Here is a 17,758-nt window from a genome sequence, read left to right as displayed (position 1 = left end):
CATTAAATTATAAATAGATTGGGAAAAATACTTAATCCCAATAGTACTATGTCACAGCCCTATTAATTAACAATAAATACAGCTTTTCACAAAATATTTTTCTAATATCTGCCAATTGTTTCTTTATTGCTCACATAAATTTGAATCCATTACAACTGGTGTCAGAACTTTCACACAAAATCATACTCAGACATTTTTATATAAAATCTATAAAAGATATTTTAAACTTGTATCTAATACTTCCAGGTGTTTGGCTGTTTGATCTATGTGATAGTACAGCCATATGTATATATGTGTGTGTGTATACACACACATACACACACACACACACACACACACAAATTAGATTATGAATAAAATAGAAAGCTTATTTTACTGCTTATGCAAACATCCTCACAAAACAAGACTACTTTCACCACCACCACCACCACCAGCATTTATACATATTTACAAAAGCCAGTTTAAGTACATGTACATCCACTTACACATATATGTAACCATTAAAACCAAATAAATTTTCCCATATTCCAGCTGTAGCAAATAAATCTCTTACAAGCAATAGAAACCTAAGGTTAAATTGGGAAATTAACAGTTTTACCACATTAGCTTGTAAGGAATTATGCAGGTGACTGTATACAAAAATTCACATTAGTTCACAAGAAATTATGGAAATACAAGAAGCCTCTTCACCATGCTTTTGTGTGGTTATCCAAACACTTCTTGGTGCAAAAATATAACCACCATATCTGAAAATGCTTAATTAAATCAGAGTTCCTCATGCAAAACTTTAAATGCACTGGCTTAACTGAGCTCCTAAAACTGAATGAAACAATTATTCTACATACTCAGCATTGCTGCCTCACTGCTAAATCCCTTTGGAACCTTAAGATTTCTGGAACTGTCAAACAGAGCTGTACTCAGCAATAAAAATATTACATACAAAAAGCATTTAAAAAGGAAGACAGAAAGCCAAACAGGAATTTTCCTATTGTAAATAACAGTCCTAGGAGTGAAGAAAGTTCTTTCAGGAACCTCCTTGAGAATTGGCTAGGCCAGTCCGAAGGCGAAGATGAGACATAGAGTTCATATGTTTATTTGATGGCTTCAAGGGAGTGTTGCAAGTAAGAGCTTGGGGAAAGCGATGGTGATATCTATCTAGTCGTAAATATTTTACTGTAACCAACTTCCCTGTTGCAAGATAAAAATAATATTTTAGATCTGTAAAAATGTCTTTAATATTGTTAGAAAAGTTAACTGTGGTAAAGTCATATGAACACAAAACACAAAATAATTTAAAATTATTACTTAAAAAATGGTAACCTAAAATACTTCAATTTAAAATCTCGTATAGTTTAATCATCTTTTCAAAATTTTGGTAATACACGAATTTCTTACCATCAAACCAAGAGCCATGTAATGCCTTAAAAGCCTTTCCAGCATATTCTGGAGACAGACATTTAACATATACACAACCCTATGATATTAAAAAACAAAAAAAGAAAGAAATGTTTTAGTTAAACAGCAACAAATCCAAAACATGAAATTCAATACTTGAAGCTACGTTACCTCACGTGAATTTTTGTCTACTGCAATGTGAACAATGCCATCATTGTCACTGCATTTTTCTAAAATTGCTTCTTGAATTGCCAGATGCCACTGATCCCCTATTTCCCTAAAAATTAGTAAAACCAAAAATTAACAACTATATTCCTACTCAACTGAAAATCTCATTATTTCAATCACAACAGTACAAATGAGTCATTTTTATATTTAAAATCCCATGCACTTGCAAATTGTTTCTTTTTTCTTTCTAATGTTAACTCATTAAAAGTGCAAAAGTTAAATATCATTTTCTTTATTTTTAATGACATTTTTGAGTTCTTGAATTTAAGAAAAGTCTTAGTAAATACTATATTGAGCTTCTCTTTTCCAAAATAATGGAAGAGTGATTCAGGACAAACATTTTACATAGCTACCTTATTATAATGAGAACTTTAAGATCTCTTGCTATAGTAATGCACTTTTGTCTTACTTGTGAGACAGAAGAAAAGTAACTTCACTTTAAATCATAAATCTTCATTTTAGGTAATGAAGTACAGGGCTGGCATTGACCTCCTCATTACTAAGGCATGAGGTCAGAGTTCCTACAGAGGTATTACCACACTGCTACTGTTTATATATATGCAAAACAGAGGATGTATATACATACATTCATGTATAGACTGACAGTACTTTCCAACATTTCCATTTTGCTGTCATCTATTTGAAATCTCATCAATAATTTTTTAAATAAATGAATTATTAGATTGGATCTGGAGTATTTTATATGTAATGCAGATTCTACCATTAGAATTTTAAAAACAATTTAATCTGTCAAACTGTTGAACAACTAACCTCCAGAAAGCTAATTCTAAAAATTCTTGTGGCTTAATATGTAAAATATTATAAATTCTAAGGCAGCAACTTTTGACTCTGCTATTCTCTGGATGTGTTTATTGCTATAATCGTAGTCAAAAAAGTTCTTCAAATATTACATTGCAAGGAAATGTAGGCCCTAAAGAAAGGAAGGTATATACAACTTTGTAGGAAATATTTTTATAATTGGACACTGGAAATTTTATTAAAGAGGCTCATATATGTATGTGTAAGTGTATAGATATAAACTAAACACACACACACATACACACACACATAAACCTACTAAGACAAAAAATGTTGTCAGTCATCTATAAAATGAATTGTACATTTAATAAAGGATGTTGTTTGTCGTTGTGTGTCAATTCCTCACATTTATGTGCTACAAGGCTTCACAATAAATACAAAGATTTAGAAATGTTTTACAAATCTCTATACAACTATTTCCTGGTTAATTCTTTGCTGGGAATTTAACAAAAGAGAAAAGCATTAAAATTTCTATAGTTAGGAATTCAGAAGGAAACAGATTTTTCAATTATAGACACAGCATTATAAGAATGCCATGCAACTTTCGGCGGTGGCAAGATGAGGTCTGGCCTTGCGGAGGACGTTGGATTTAATCGTTAATTTCAGCACTTCCACACTCCTTAATCTCCAACCTTCTCAATAAAATGATTTGACACCAAAAAAAAAAAAAGAATGCCATGCATTTTTTAGCCAAACATTGCCATTAAAATTACATGTAATCGTAATACTTACATAACTGGATCAAACATATTTCGAATCTTTAAACATGGTGTCAAACTATTTGGCGGTGAATTTCTTCTATCTAAATGAAATGCTATAAAAAATAAATTTATTTTACTATTGGCCATTGTTTCATTTTGTTGAACATTTTCATCGTTTAATTCAAAAATATTCATTACATAGTTATACTATGAACCAGACCCATGTTAGATGTTACAGTGAATTAACAGAGTCCTTGCTGTCACAGAGTTTACAGTGCAGTGGGAAACAGATGATAAACAGTGTCATCCAAGACATAACTGTGATACATCCTAAGACAATAGAGCACAAAAAGCTGTAAAAAAAAAAAAAATAACTTCACCTCATTTGGGAATATCAGATAAGATTTCCCCAAGGAATTGAAATTCATGTTGAGCACTAAAGAATAAATAAAAATTAACAGGGTAAAGATAAGTATAAGGACATCTCAAGAAGAAAAGATAGCTTTTACACAGGCTTTGTGACAAGGAGCCTGATATATTCAAATAACCAAAGGCAGTTAATGTGGCAAAGTGGAAAAATTTAAAAGATAAACTTGGAGAGGTAGATGTCAGATTATTCAGGACCACCTAGGCCACACTCAAGTACTTCAACATTGACACAGAAATAATAGCCATTCAAGTGTCTTAAGCAGTGGAACAATAGGACAGCATCAATCCTTTAAAATTGTAATTAAAAAAAAAATAGTTTGTTATATGAGGAATCAATCAGGCAAATGCAAAAACGAATACTAGGAGACCTGTTAAGAAGGTCATTGTTGTCTAGGAAGGAGATGACAGTGATGTGGGTAAGACAGGCGAACAGTGCAGATGGAAAATAGATGGAATCAGGATATATTAGGGAACAGATATGACTTGCTAGTTAAAAGACTGAACAAAGGGGGTTAGGGGGAGATTAAGAATGAGTCCCAGGTTTATGGCTGAAAACATGAGGAATGTTACTAATAACTAGACTAAAAATATTCAGTTCAATATTCACGTTCAATTTGTGGTTCCCATCTCCTAAAAAATAAGATTAGTATAAACCCCAATACAATCTGAAAACCAGAACAGCAGAGTTAGTCATAGCTGAGATTATTTAAGGAGTGAAGATAGAGGACTGGGGATATAGCTCAGCTGGTAGAGTGCTTGCCTCGAATGTACAAGACCCTGGGGGATTCAATTCTCAGCACTACCAAAAAAAAAAGTTAAGATAGAATGAGAAGATGGTCTTTAAAAACTCCAATGTCTAAAAGTGTAGGAAATGAGAAAGATTGGGGGGGGGGGGGTTTTGCAGAAGAGGTCTGATAAGAGGAAAAACTAAGGAGGGGTGGGGGACGGCATCTCCTAAGTTCAAAGATAAAAGTTTCAAGGAGTGCTCAATTGTCAAACACTGGTAAGAGACTGAGTAAAGTAAGTAATTCTTTGTTTTCAATTACTTAGGGCCCTTCTGCATGAATCTTTTAAAAAGGAACAGTTTGTTATTTTAATTTTGGGTAACACCAAAGCATCACTTTCATACCATGATTAAAGAAGCTTTTATTCAAGTATTTTGAAAGTGAAAATTAGAGAAAAAAGGGGGGACTGGGTTTTCTTCCTGTAGTTTCAAAACAGGGTACTTACCTTTTCTAAGAATACTGTTTATCAAACATTGATAAATATGCTTTTGTAGAAAAAAGAATTTACAATTGTGAATTTAGCATTCACAATTGTCTTATATATAATTTTCTGCTTTACTGTATGCAAGAGGTTTGGGTATATAAGGCAGCCAGTCTTAAACAAAAAAAAACCTCCTGTATGCTTATGTGACTGTTTTTGAAACTAAGCAGACAATACGAAAACTATGAAAAGATATCTACAAAAAAATAGGTGGCAGGGGGAATATACAAGTAGAGATGTATTAACAAGAAAGAAGAGGGAGACAAGCAAAAACTAGAAGAAATAGTTTAAAAGGTTATGTTTCCACTTATATACATAAAATATGTAAGGTATGTATGTTTATGTCATAAATTATGTGTCTTATTTACATAGAGAAATTAGATGAAAAGAATGCAACTAGATCTATGATACTATATTGCTTGTTAAGCGAAAAGAGCAAGATCAAAGAAATGTTTGCCTTTATTACAGTAAAACAAATCATTTGTGTTTGCATTAGCAAGCAAAAAAATGTATAAGGATACATAACAAGTTTTCATGCATCTTTGAATTGTATGGTTTCAACATAAACACATATTGTAGTTTTGAAAAATTATAAGAAAATCAATTTTATACTTTTTTGTTTAAAGTACATACCTTGACCTTGCCATACTTTAGAAGGTATCACTAATATTTTATCACAGGATGCAGAAGGCTGGATCCACCGCCAAACTAGAAAATCTGCACCACCTATTCTTCGTGTTTCCGTGCGAACTCTAGACTCATTAGCAGCAAGGAAGTCAACGGCTCTATCCCAGACTTTCTTCATTTTTTTTCTATTACATGAACAAAATGACAAATTTACAAATTTATCTTGGCTTGTCATCTTTTTGAAATATTAGTAATTGAAGTATGGCTATTATGAAGTCTGGCTGTTCTTATCACTACTCAGAGTTTGTTTAAAAGCAGATAGTAGGTGCCTGTACCCCACTTCAGATTTACTGAATTTCAGTCCAAAGAGGTAATAAATGAGCATGTAGTTTTTTTTCTTCTTCTTCTTTAATCTAAAACCTCCACTGGTGATTATAATGTGCTACTAGGTTACGAATGATGCTTTATATATAGCATCACCTTTTTATTTTCAAAAGTCATTTTTTCTTTAGTTTTTATTTTAAAAACTAAATTAATAATAAAATAGGTATTTTAAAATATTAGTAAAACACCAGAGATTATTTCTGGGGGTTTTTTTCCTACAAATTTACTCCTTATTGGTTTTTAGTTATACATGACAGTAGAATCCATTTTGACATAATTATAAAAGCATGAAATATATCTTGTTGTAATTCAGACCCCAGTACCTCTCCTTACTCTTCCCTCCCCTCCCCGTTCCCTTCCCTCAATTGATCTTTCTGCCATTTACCCATAGCTATTTTTTAAATTAATTTCTTGTAGATGTACACAATGGTGAGATTAACTATGGTTTGTACATATTCCTGTTTCTTTAATAAAATGAAATGAAAGGAGATAAGATGGAAAGTGACAACAAAGAATCAAAAATGTACAGGAATGAGAAAAGTTTAGAAATCTAGTCATCTTACGTGTGACTGAAAATCAGGGGGATAACAAAAGAATTTAGAAAGAAAGAAGAGTATAAAATATTTGTAAAAAGTGTGCATAGTAAAATAAGTCTAGATAAGAAAGAGCCACAATTCTCAATATAATTTCCAAGAAGATACCTATATTCTGATTTACTTCAACTCAAAATGCTTTGAACACACCTGTCATGAGGCTGTATTAAGGAATCTCGCACATGAGGAATAGGCATGTAAGGTTGTAAATCCTTATTCTCCTGGCAAGCTTCATTATGACTTCGCAAAACATCTGAAAATAAATCAAACTTCAAAAATGAATCAATCACTTGACATTGTTATATTATCATATAATTGTTCTAGAAATAGTTAGGGGTTTTACAAATACTGTACCTATTATCTTTACCACCATATCATACATCTGCCTTGATTCCTCCTCCTCTTTTGTCCAGCGATATTTCATGTAACGCAGAACAACACAAACCATCACTACACCTGCAATATTTACATGTTTTTCGGTTTAACAATTGTGGTCAATGGCATTTAATTACATTAGATAGTCTCTACAATGATTATCTTAATTGTACTAATGAAAAAATGCAAAGAGCCTTTATGACAGAGGATTGAATTGGTCACATAATAAAAGTGCACAGAAAAAATTTAATATTAAACATTTTCCAGAGTTTTCTCTAGAAAATGTCTTCTATTACACTGATAACTAAACATTTAAATTCTATCTTTTTAAAAAAAAATGCAACTTTTTAAACATTTTCCAATTATAGCATTAAAGTACTTGAACAGTTTTATTAAAGGATTAAACATGCTAAATCTTACTTTAACTGAATTATTTGTAAAGGGCTAAGAAAAAGAAAAAGCAAGGAATAAAATCTTTTAAATTCCTATTACCAATCACAAAATATAATAATCTGAATACAAATTTTAAATCTCATAAACAATACTGTTTAAATGAAGAATAATTTCAATGAGCTTAATTTACAATATTTTATTTAAAAAGAAAAATTTTCTATTTTCTAAAGTAAATACAATTTCTGTAACATTCTTATGAAAAAGTTTTATCCCTACCTCTCTCTGTTACTGTTTTCTGAGCCCTCAGTCTGATATGACATTATAAAAAGCCCTCAACTTCATTTAGTGAACACTTCTGGATGTGATTTATATGACATCTATCACCAAAGTGACAAGTAAATTCTTGGCTCTGGCATTTAGTGAAATACAGACACACACAAAAATTCTAAACTGCAATATATCACTCTTCTTATCCTAACAACTTACCCAAGCATAACAACAATAACCTGTGTGTTACAGTAATAAAAGCACGTCGAAAACGACACCAGAAAGACATCTGTGGTCTTGTAGATTGTAAAAACTGCACATCAGTTATGTTTTTCAGTTCTTCCTCAGGGCTATAACCAACACACCTATTTAAAAATAATTAGAGTTGAGTTTAAGGTTTAAAAAAAAAATCACTTCTTATACTATAAAACAAAGTGGAAATCAACTCCTCTACCTTATTCCAACATCTTTCCCATTTTCTAAAATCCACTGCAATGAGGTGTTAAATATATCTTCATATTCAGGACCTAAATCCTAACAAGAAAAAAGAGAAAATAGCTATTTTTAATAATCCACATTCATTTGACTCTGACTCTACATAAGCTGTCCTATAAATAACACTCCATGTAACATTTTTAACTATATAACAAACGTAACAAAATTGTATTATTCATTAAAGAAAATTTTAAAAAACAAAGAAATCATGATTTTCCCATTAATTCAATATAACTTGTTAATATTTTGCTATATTTTCTCCTTTTATATTTATAGACTTGGGAGTTCTTTTTATAATTTTGTTTTTAAGTGTCATTGTGATCAGAATGACAAGTTTTAATGAAACGCCATTTTCATATGAATAAACAGCAAACAGTTCAGATGTGGCTATTTTATTTTTACAACTGAATGCATTAAGCATATGAACTCAAAAAACCTGTGTAAACAATGGACTCAAGCTTCCAAGAGAAAAGAATTGAGAAAAACTTGCATGGATCACTGTGTCCTTAACAGGTTTTATAGTACTTGTGACCTTTCCGAGATGATTGGTGTGATATTAAAAATGTGACTTTTTGATATGGTATAATGAAATGTGACAACAACTGGAAGTCCTAACAACTCAGTATACCTATATTTTTCAAATAACCAGTGCTTGAAATTATATAATCATACATGGGTAAAAGATTTATTCAAAGTACAAAGCACAAGCTGAGGTTGTAGATCAGTGGTAGAGTGTTTGTCTAGCACATGTGAGGCATTGGGGTAAATCCTCAGTACCACATAAAAATACAATAAAGGTATCGTGCCCACCTACAACTAAATAAATAAATGTATTTTTTTTTTAAGTACAAAGCACTTCAAAAGATTTTATTGGGCACAGTACAAAATGTTCACTAATATGCTTGAGACTCCAAATTAAAATCACCTTTAAGAAACTACTTGTGAGGTTTGCTATACTACCAAAGAATATTTATAATTATCTGAAAAGACACATTTTCCCATTTTAACTCCATACTGATGTAAGGCTGGATTTTCTTGATATACTTCAACAAAATAGCAACACAACAGACTGAATGCAAAAGCAGAAGACAATCCAGCTGCCTTTTATTAAGCTAGACACTAAAAAGATTTGCAAAATGTAAAACAATACCACTATTTTCATTAAACTAAATTTTTGAAAATATAATTATTTTTCATAAAATTATGTCTCACAAAATTATGTCAACATGTAACAGGATCATTATTTTTATTCTAAGTGAATAAAATGATTTCATTTTTAATTCTAACATAATTATATGTATATATTTATATCTAACATATTATAATAAATGTATAAAATATATATTTATAAACATTTATCCACAAATGTAAATGTAAACACACACACACACATAAATAGCCACTTAAGACTTCAGTAATTATGGAAAGTCCAAAAGTTTAAGATCTGCTATGTATGGGTATTTTTTAAATCAAAATATTGAAACTGGCATCACATATGCACTATTTTTCTACTTGCTTTTTCCATGGAACCAAGTATTATGTCAATATCAGTACACATGGAAAAACCCTAGGGTTTTTCCTACTCCATTGTATGATTACTCGAGACATAAATCAACTCCTTATTAATGAACATTAAGAGTATATTCTTTAAAAAAAATTTTTTTGCATTCTTGGGTATAGAAACCAGGACTTCCTGCACACTAGGCAATGTTCTACCACTGAGCTAAGTACCAGCCTGAATTTTAAATATATATATATATATCTCAAATAGTACTGTTACAAAAATCCCTGAAACATTTTTCACTCAACAAATATGTATTAAGGGCTCACTATCTGTCAGGTACCATATCAAGAACTAGAAGTACAACACTAGGCAAGACAGTCAAAATTTCCTGTGCTTGTGAAGTAGTCTACTAGAAAGTATGTCTCTCATGTATTAGATATGACATGAGTCCCCTAAAAGCTTATGTGTGAAACAATGCAAGAATCTTCAGATGTGAAATGATTACATTATGAGAGTTCTGGGCTACATTACCCACTGATACGGATTAACTGGGCGGTAACTATAGGCAGGTAGGATGTGGTTGAAATAAGTAAAAGGGGGAAGTAGCCTTTAGGGTTTATATCTTATCTCCAGTGAGCAGAGCTCTCTCTCTGCTTCCTGTTCCTCCTCATACTTAGCTTATTAAAATCATAGCAGTTGTTAATTAATGAGTTTATTATAATAGCCGGTATATTTGTAAACTTCAAGTTACAAAAAAGGGGTAGGGGCTGGGGATATAGCTCAGCTGGTAGAGTGCTTGCCTCCAATGCACAAGGCCCTGGGTTTAACCCCCAGCACCAAAAAAAGAAAAAGAAAAATACAAGGGGTAAATAAGAAAAGAGTACTGTTATTTTCCCCCACTTCCTGTTTTCTTTTCCCTATACTCGATATCCCCATCATCTGGAATATAATGGAACTATGGTATGTTACATATTCTTACAAAACAATTGACAAATTATTTAAAAACTTTAAAGAGTCAAAGGAGTGTTTAGGTCTTAACTATGTTATTTCTACAAATATTCTATATAGAGTTCTACGGCACTATAAAATAGAATTGCTTGATAAAACTTGAGGTTTTTTCCCTTGCTTATGCTAACTAAATACTTCATGTTACTATTGTAACATACATAGTATCTACTTGGATTTTAAGAACTTAAACTGTTTTATTATTCACTTTATGTGGTCACTTTAAAAAGCTATAATACAGCAAGGTATGCCAACTACTTTTTTACCTGTAAATGGTTAGAAAATAAGACATTTAAGTTTTGTTGATAAAAACATGCCTCTTTGTTTGTAAAGCAACCATTATTTATTTTTCTTTTTATTTTTTGGTGCTGGGAATTAAAAACCAGGGTGCTCTATCAATGAGCTAAATCTCCGGTCCTTTTAATTTTTATTTTCAGAGAGGGTATCTGTAAGCTGCTGAGGGCTGGCCTCAAACTTTCAATCCTCCAGAGTTGCTGGAATTACAGGTGTGTGCCACCACATCCAGCTATAAAGCAACCTTTAAAAATGTAAAGCCAGGGGCTGGGGTTGTGACTCAGCAGTAGAGTGCTCTCGCCTAGCATGTCTGAGGCCCTGGGTTGGATTCTCAGCACCACATAAAAGTAAATTAATATAAAATAGGTATTGTGTCCAACTACCAAAAAAAAAAAAAAAAAAGTAAAGCCAGCCAGGTACCGTGGCACACACCCGTAATCCCAGTGGCTTGAGAGGCTGAGACAGGAGGATTGCAAATTCAAAGCCAGCCTCAGTAAAAGCAAAAGGCAAGCAACTCAGTGAGACACTATTCCTAAACAAAATACAAAATAGGGCTGGGTATGTGGCTCAGTGGTTAACTGCCCCCAAGTCCAATTCCCAGTACCTCGCCTCCAAAGAACAGTAAAGCCACAGCTCACAAGCCATACAAAAATAGGATGATTTTGGTCCATGGACCATAATTTGTCAACCTCTGAAATACATTCCAGCATCAGAAAGCAAATATCTTCCAAACACTGATAACAAAAATAAGAAAACAAAGTTTCTTTTATTTACTATTATTTACTTATGAGTAATAACTCAGTCAACATACTGTTTACTGCTTCATATAAATTTAGAGTATGTTCTCCCAAGTCTTAAATCTATTTATTTTATTACATTATGCACGTACATACACATATACCCATCCAGGATCCTCACTTCCCATGTACCTTATTTTCAAAATAACTGGTGAGCTGAGTGCAGTGGCACACACTAGTAATCTCAGTAACTCAGGAAGCTGAGGCAGGAGGATTGCAAGTTCAAAGCCAATCTCAGCAATTTAGTGAGGCCCTAAGCAACTAAATGAGATCTTGTCTCAAAATTTAAAAAGGGCTTGGGATGTAGCTCAGTGTAAAGTACCCCTGGTTTTCAATCCCCAGTATTAAAAAAAGGAGTGGGGGACGGGGGAGTGTATTCTAAAAAATTGTTGTCAGATGCTTCAAGCTTTTATTATACAGTTTCAAAGTACAAAAAATAATACTACTTTATATATATAAAAGACTCAGCTCATTAAATGAAGCAACGTAACTTTAGTAAGAAGGAAAAAGGAACTGCCACAGACAGCAGTACTACAAGAAATAAAAACTTAATGTGGCTAGGCATGGTATGTGCATGCCTATAATCCCAGCGAGGAGGATAACAAATTCAAGACCAATCTCAGCAATCTCAGAGCCTATCTCAAAATAAAAAATAAAAGGGCCAGGGACTTTAGCTTGGTGGCAAAGCACCCCTGGGTTCAAGCCCCAATATCCGCCTTCCCCGCAAAAAAAGCCTCATGAGATAAGTTGCATGAGTAAGTTACAAAGTGAAAATAGTTCTATGGCTTTCCAATTAGTGAACATTCTGGTTATTTCTGAGATTATGTATACTACCTCTTGGATACCATCCTTTAAACTATAAAACACAATACTGAATATGATTTAACTACTGATGATTCAAGGGGAACTTGATCTTTCACCTCCAGGAATAAGAGAAAAACCATTGTCTTTAGAATAGAAAAAGCCTGGAATTAGATCCTCACTGTCTCCATTATAGATTATGTATAACATTAAGTAGGGACAAGAGAAATATGCCATTTTTATATGTGAACTTACTTTGATTTCTACCTCTTTAGATCATTCACAATTCTTTTTTTTCATTTTTTATTGGTTGTTCAAAACATTACAAAACTCATGATATATCATCTTTCATAACCCAATTGAGTCAAATGTATGAAAGATGATACATTCACTATTCTTAACAGCATCAAGTCCCTTGTCCATTCAATAGTTGGAGCTAGGGGTTATATACCAAATCTGTCTAAGAGGCAGAATAGTAAAAGAGAAGAGCAAATGCTTTGGGGTTCTATTCCCAGTTCAATTACATACTAGCTACATATTTTAGTTAATGAACCCCTCTAAGCTTTAGTTTCTTCATAAACTAGGTCTGATATTATCCATTGTTAAATTACATAGGGAGTACCAAAATAACTTACACTTGATAAGTTATATTATGAAATTTCCCCCAATCCTAGTACTCAGAATACACAATTTTATTAACTGTGATTAGCAGCCCAAGCTAGTCCCTAAAATCTTGGTCTATTAGCATATTTGTAACACTTGGTATACTTGCAACTATCATTGTGTCAAAGGATAACCAGGTTTTGAAAATAATAAAGGGACTTTACTATTATTCATTATACCATTCTACAGAAAAGTTAACATAACCAACATGTTGTTTCATGAAAATATAATGCTATGTATTTCCTAAATGTTCCACCAGAGGGACCTCTCAACTTCTCATAAATAAAAGCTTTCTGCAACTATGAACAGAGCAGGGAGGAAGAGCAGGAAGAAAAGATTAACATTAAACAGAGACATGAGATGGGAGGGAAAGGGAGAGAAAAGGGAAATTGCATGGAAATGAAGGGAGACCCTCATTGCTATACAAAATTACATATAAGAGGTTGTGAGGGGAATGGGATAATAAACAAGGAGAGAAATGAATTACAGTAGATGGGGTAGAGAGAGAAGATGGGAGGGGAGGGGGGATAGTAGGGGATAGGAAAGGTAGCAGAATACAACAATTACTAATAGGGCATTATGTAAAATTGTGGATGTGTAACCGACGTGATTGTGCAATCTGCATTTGGGGTAAAATTGGGGGTTCATAACCCACTTCAATCTAATGTATGAAATATGATATGTCAAGAGCTTTGTAATGTTGTGAACAACCAATAAAAAAAATAAAATAAAATAAATTAAAAATTAAAAAAAAAATTTTAAAAAAAAATTTAAAAAAATAAAAGCTTTCAATATCAAAAATGATGAAAATAAAGCTCAAGAAAAGAACCAGGGGACTTAGAAATGAGTATTTAAATTATTTAATAATTAAGTTGACTTAAATGTCCTTTGAGGGACATAACAAGATAAATAAAAGGATAACTGAATGTAAATAATCAAATTCAAGAAAACAAAAATATTTTATTGAGGCTTTTCACTAATTTTACTCCATCAAATATTTATAATACATACTGTGTTTAAAATGCACTAGAAGCTGGGGAAAAACTAGCTTAAAACAATGTGTACAATTCCTGTTCTATACATTCTCCCGTTTATTTACTCCTAAATCCACAAACTTAACTGTGTTGCATGTGAAACCACACTATAAATATATGAAGGTCTTTTTCTATAAGCAGAAAGCCTACTATATACATATTATCATTGTTTGATACAAACTTTCTAGGGAGTCTCTTCCATATTTATGACAGAACTTGGATAAAATAAACAATCTGGGCTAGATTGTGCTAAAACAACCATTGGAAATAATTTGAACATATATTAAAAGCATTTTTAAAAAGCTCTAGACAGAGTGCTTTCATAATACTGAAAAATGACAAACCAAACAATACAATCACATATTATCCAATGAGAAAAGTTTTCAAAAAACTGTTCAATGACAGATGGAAATGTACTTAATAATTTTAAGGGGAAATAAATATTTAAACTGTAAAATACTTAAATATTAATTAAAAAAATATTTTAAAAGACTGTAGAAAAATGGGCCAAAATACTATCAGTGCTTATCCTTAGTGAATTTGAAACCTATTTTTTCTTTTATTTTCCATGTGAATTATAATCATAAGCAATATTTAATTTTACTTTGGAAAATGTAAGCATTATTTTTAATGTACTTATATATTTATCTAGACTTTGTTCATAAAAATCCTAATTATTGTTTCTTTTTTTGTAAGGGAAGAGGAGAGTCTAAAACTACACCTATGGTAATGACAAGCCATAACAATTTTTATAACATTTGAAAACCTGAAAATGAGACTCCAAAAGGCAAATGTTAACAAAAAAACACATACATAAATCTAGATGTAGTTAAGTGTGGTGACACGTGCCTGTAATCCCAACAATATGGGAGACTGAGGTAGGAGAATTCAAGGCCAAGTTCAAGGCCAGCCTGAAAATAAAAGGTCTGAAGATGTAGTTCAATGTCAGAGCAATTGCCTAGATTGTGCAAGACCCTGGATTCAATCCCCAGTATTGCAGAAATAAATAGATAAACAGATAAACAAATAAAAAAATCTAATGCAGAAGAATGTTAACATTTTACATAAAATGACTTCATTTAACCAAGACATGGAATTAAATTAGTACAGAATCTTTTGTAAAATATGGAAAATTCTACAGAATTGAAAAATATAGGGCTGGGGATGTGGCTCAAGTGGTAGCGCGTTCGCCTAGCATGCGTAGGGCACTGGGTTCGATTCTCAACACCACATAAAAACAAAATAAAGATATTGTGTCCACCTAAAACTAAAAAATAAATTTTAAAAAAAGAAAATATAAAAAAGCAAAATCCAGTGTAAAACATAAAATAATCCCAGGAAAAAGAGACGAAAACATCTTCAGGAATGCATTTCATTAATATCTTTTTTTTACTGATTTTTTTTTTTTTTTTTTTTTTACTGTTTCCAACATAGTTCATCCACAGGTGCTTCCAATAAATTCTTTGCTATAAGACTTTAGTAGAACTAATCTCTTACACCCTATGCTTCTCTGGGTCTCTGTCCCTTCTTTTTACTTTTTCTTATTGTTGACTCAAAGCTGCAATCAAGTGGTTTGAGAAGAAAAAGAGAGGAGGTTAATAAACATACCAACCCTGCCTCTTTGTTCCTCACTGACTACTAGCCAGGCACTACCCTGTTCCAAAGCCTATCCTATTTTTTTGACTCCTTCAAACATAGTACTTTGTTTTTAAGAATCTTGGATTTCTTCTAAATCATCAATGAATCTTGCTCCAGGAATTTATAACCAACCAAAACATATATCTATGCCATTGCCTATGAACATGAACTGAATAAAAAAGTAGGAAGGATTGGATTGGATCAGATCTTCCTACTACTAGAAGTAAAAACACTTTCAATTATTTAATAAGGAACCTTTTGCTTGCTTTGAATTTCCACATGATATACCCTTCTTCCTAAAATATTTTCTTCTATGTTCCCTTAGGCCTCCTCAATCCAATCCCCTCAATGAAACTAGGAGTTGGTTTAAAACCAACAAGATTAACAAACACTTAACTACTCTAAAAAAATAAAAATAAATATACACACACAAAAAAATTTATATATATGTATATATATTTTTTTCATTTCTAACTCTTAGGGTTTGAATATGAGGTTTCCACCAAAAGCTTTTGCAGAAACATTAATATAGAAATGTTCAAAGGTAAAATGATTATAGAGTATGAGAGCTGTAACCTACTCAGTTCATCTTCGCTTGAATGGGCTAACTGGTTCATAAGTATAACCGAGTGAGGTGCGGCTGGAGGATGTGGATCACTGGGGGCATGCCCTGGAAGGGTTGATCTTCCCTGAAGCACTTTCCTTTTTCTCTGTGCTTTCTAGCTGTCATGAGCAAACAGCTCTCCTCTGTCACTTCATGATGCTGTACCTTACTGTGGGCCCAGAGCAATGAAATCCACGAACCATCAACTGAACCTCTGAAACTGTGAGTCCAAAATAAACTTTTCTTCCATATCAGTCTTGCCAGATACTTTGATCATAGTGATGAAAAGGTGACTAAGACACTAATTTTTATGACTTAATTAATGAAGAATTCATCATAACCCTACTCAAATTTTCCCCTAAAATTGAAGAGAACAGAACACCCTCAAACTCAATTTTTGAGGCCAGCATTACTACAGCATGAAAACTAGACAAAATAAATACAAGAAAACCATATACTAATATCTTTGATTAATATAGACACAAATATCTTCAACAAAATAGGAGAAAGCTGAATTCAACAGCACATTAAAAGACTCATACACCATGACCCAAGGATGGTTCAACATACGAATATTAATAGATGTGATTGCACATTAACAGATGATTAAAACAAATCATTATTTGCTTCTAACCCTAATTTATTATAAATTATACACATGTATTATTACCATAATGTACCTCATAAAGATGTACAAATATTACATCTTTAAAAAAGATCTTAAAAATCTTCTCTTTAAAAAAAAGAAATACAATTATTTCAACAGATATAGGAAAAATGCTTAACAAAATTCAACATGATTTCATGGTTAAAAAAAAACAAATGAAAAACAAATGAATAGAAGGAACACATTACAGGTCATATATGCAAAGTCCTCAGCTACATCATACTCAATATATGCCCACTCTTGTCACTTCTAATCAGCACACTACCAGAAATGCTAGCTAAAGTAATAGGCAAGAAAAAGAAAAAAGGCATCCAAATCATAAAGATAGAAATAAATTTCTCCTCATAGATGACATAATCTTATACACAGAAAACACTACAGATTTCATGAAAAATCCTATTAAAATAAATGAATTTAGCAAACTTCCAGGATATACACAACAATCTCAAAAGGATACTTTAAAAAAATTAATTTATAATACCATCAAAAAGAATAAGATACTCAGGAATATAATCTTAACCTACGATGTGAAAGACCTGTACCCTGAAAACTACCAAACACTGCTGAAAGAAATTAAAGAAATATGAGAACGCCATCCCAAGTCCATGTGCTAGAAGACTTAACAGTGACACAATTTATATATCCCCCAAAGCTATACCGATACAGTGTAAACTCTAATAAAATCCCAGTATCAAAAATGGCTGAAATAGAAAAAAATCCTAAAATTTATATGGAATCATAAAAGACCCTACACAACCAAAACAATCTTGAGAAGAATG

The 17,758-nt window shown here is 32.1% G+C and overlaps 1 protein-coding gene across 2 annotated transcripts in view; it reads right to left on the bottom strand.

The window, feature by feature from the left end:
• Positions 1-255: 255 nt before the first annotated feature.
• Positions 256-17,758, bottom strand: part of LEMD3 (LEM domain containing 3) — a 74,568-nt gene continuing 57,065 nt past the window's right edge. For both annotated transcript variants that reach the window (XM_081310307.1, XM_081310308.1), the window contains 9 exons: positions 7,932-8,011; positions 7,697-7,842; positions 6,797-6,898; positions 6,593-6,695; positions 5,472-5,650; positions 3,175-3,256; positions 1,567-1,672; positions 1,396-1,474; positions 256-1,188 (listed from right to left, as the gene is read on the bottom strand). In XM_081310307.1, the coding sequence (XP_081166433.1) occupies positions 1,025-1,188; positions 1,396-1,474; positions 1,567-1,672; positions 3,175-3,256; positions 5,472-5,650; positions 6,593-6,695; positions 6,797-6,898; positions 7,697-7,842; positions 7,932-8,011 (1,041 nt within the window). In that variant the 3' untranslated portion in view covers positions 256-1,024. The remainder of the gene's footprint in view (positions 1,189-1,395; positions 1,475-1,566; positions 1,673-3,174; positions 3,257-5,471; positions 5,651-6,592; positions 6,696-6,796; positions 6,899-7,696; positions 7,843-7,931; positions 8,012-17,758) is intronic.

This window comes from Spermophilus citellus (genome assembly GCF_964194105.1).
Source record: "Spermophilus citellus genome assembly, chromosome: 10".
NCBI lineage: Eukaryota > Metazoa > Chordata > Mammalia > Rodentia > Sciuridae > Spermophilus > Spermophilus citellus.
The sequence above is the reverse complement of the archived record's forward strand: the minus strand, read 5'-3'. Positions and strand labels throughout refer to the sequence as shown.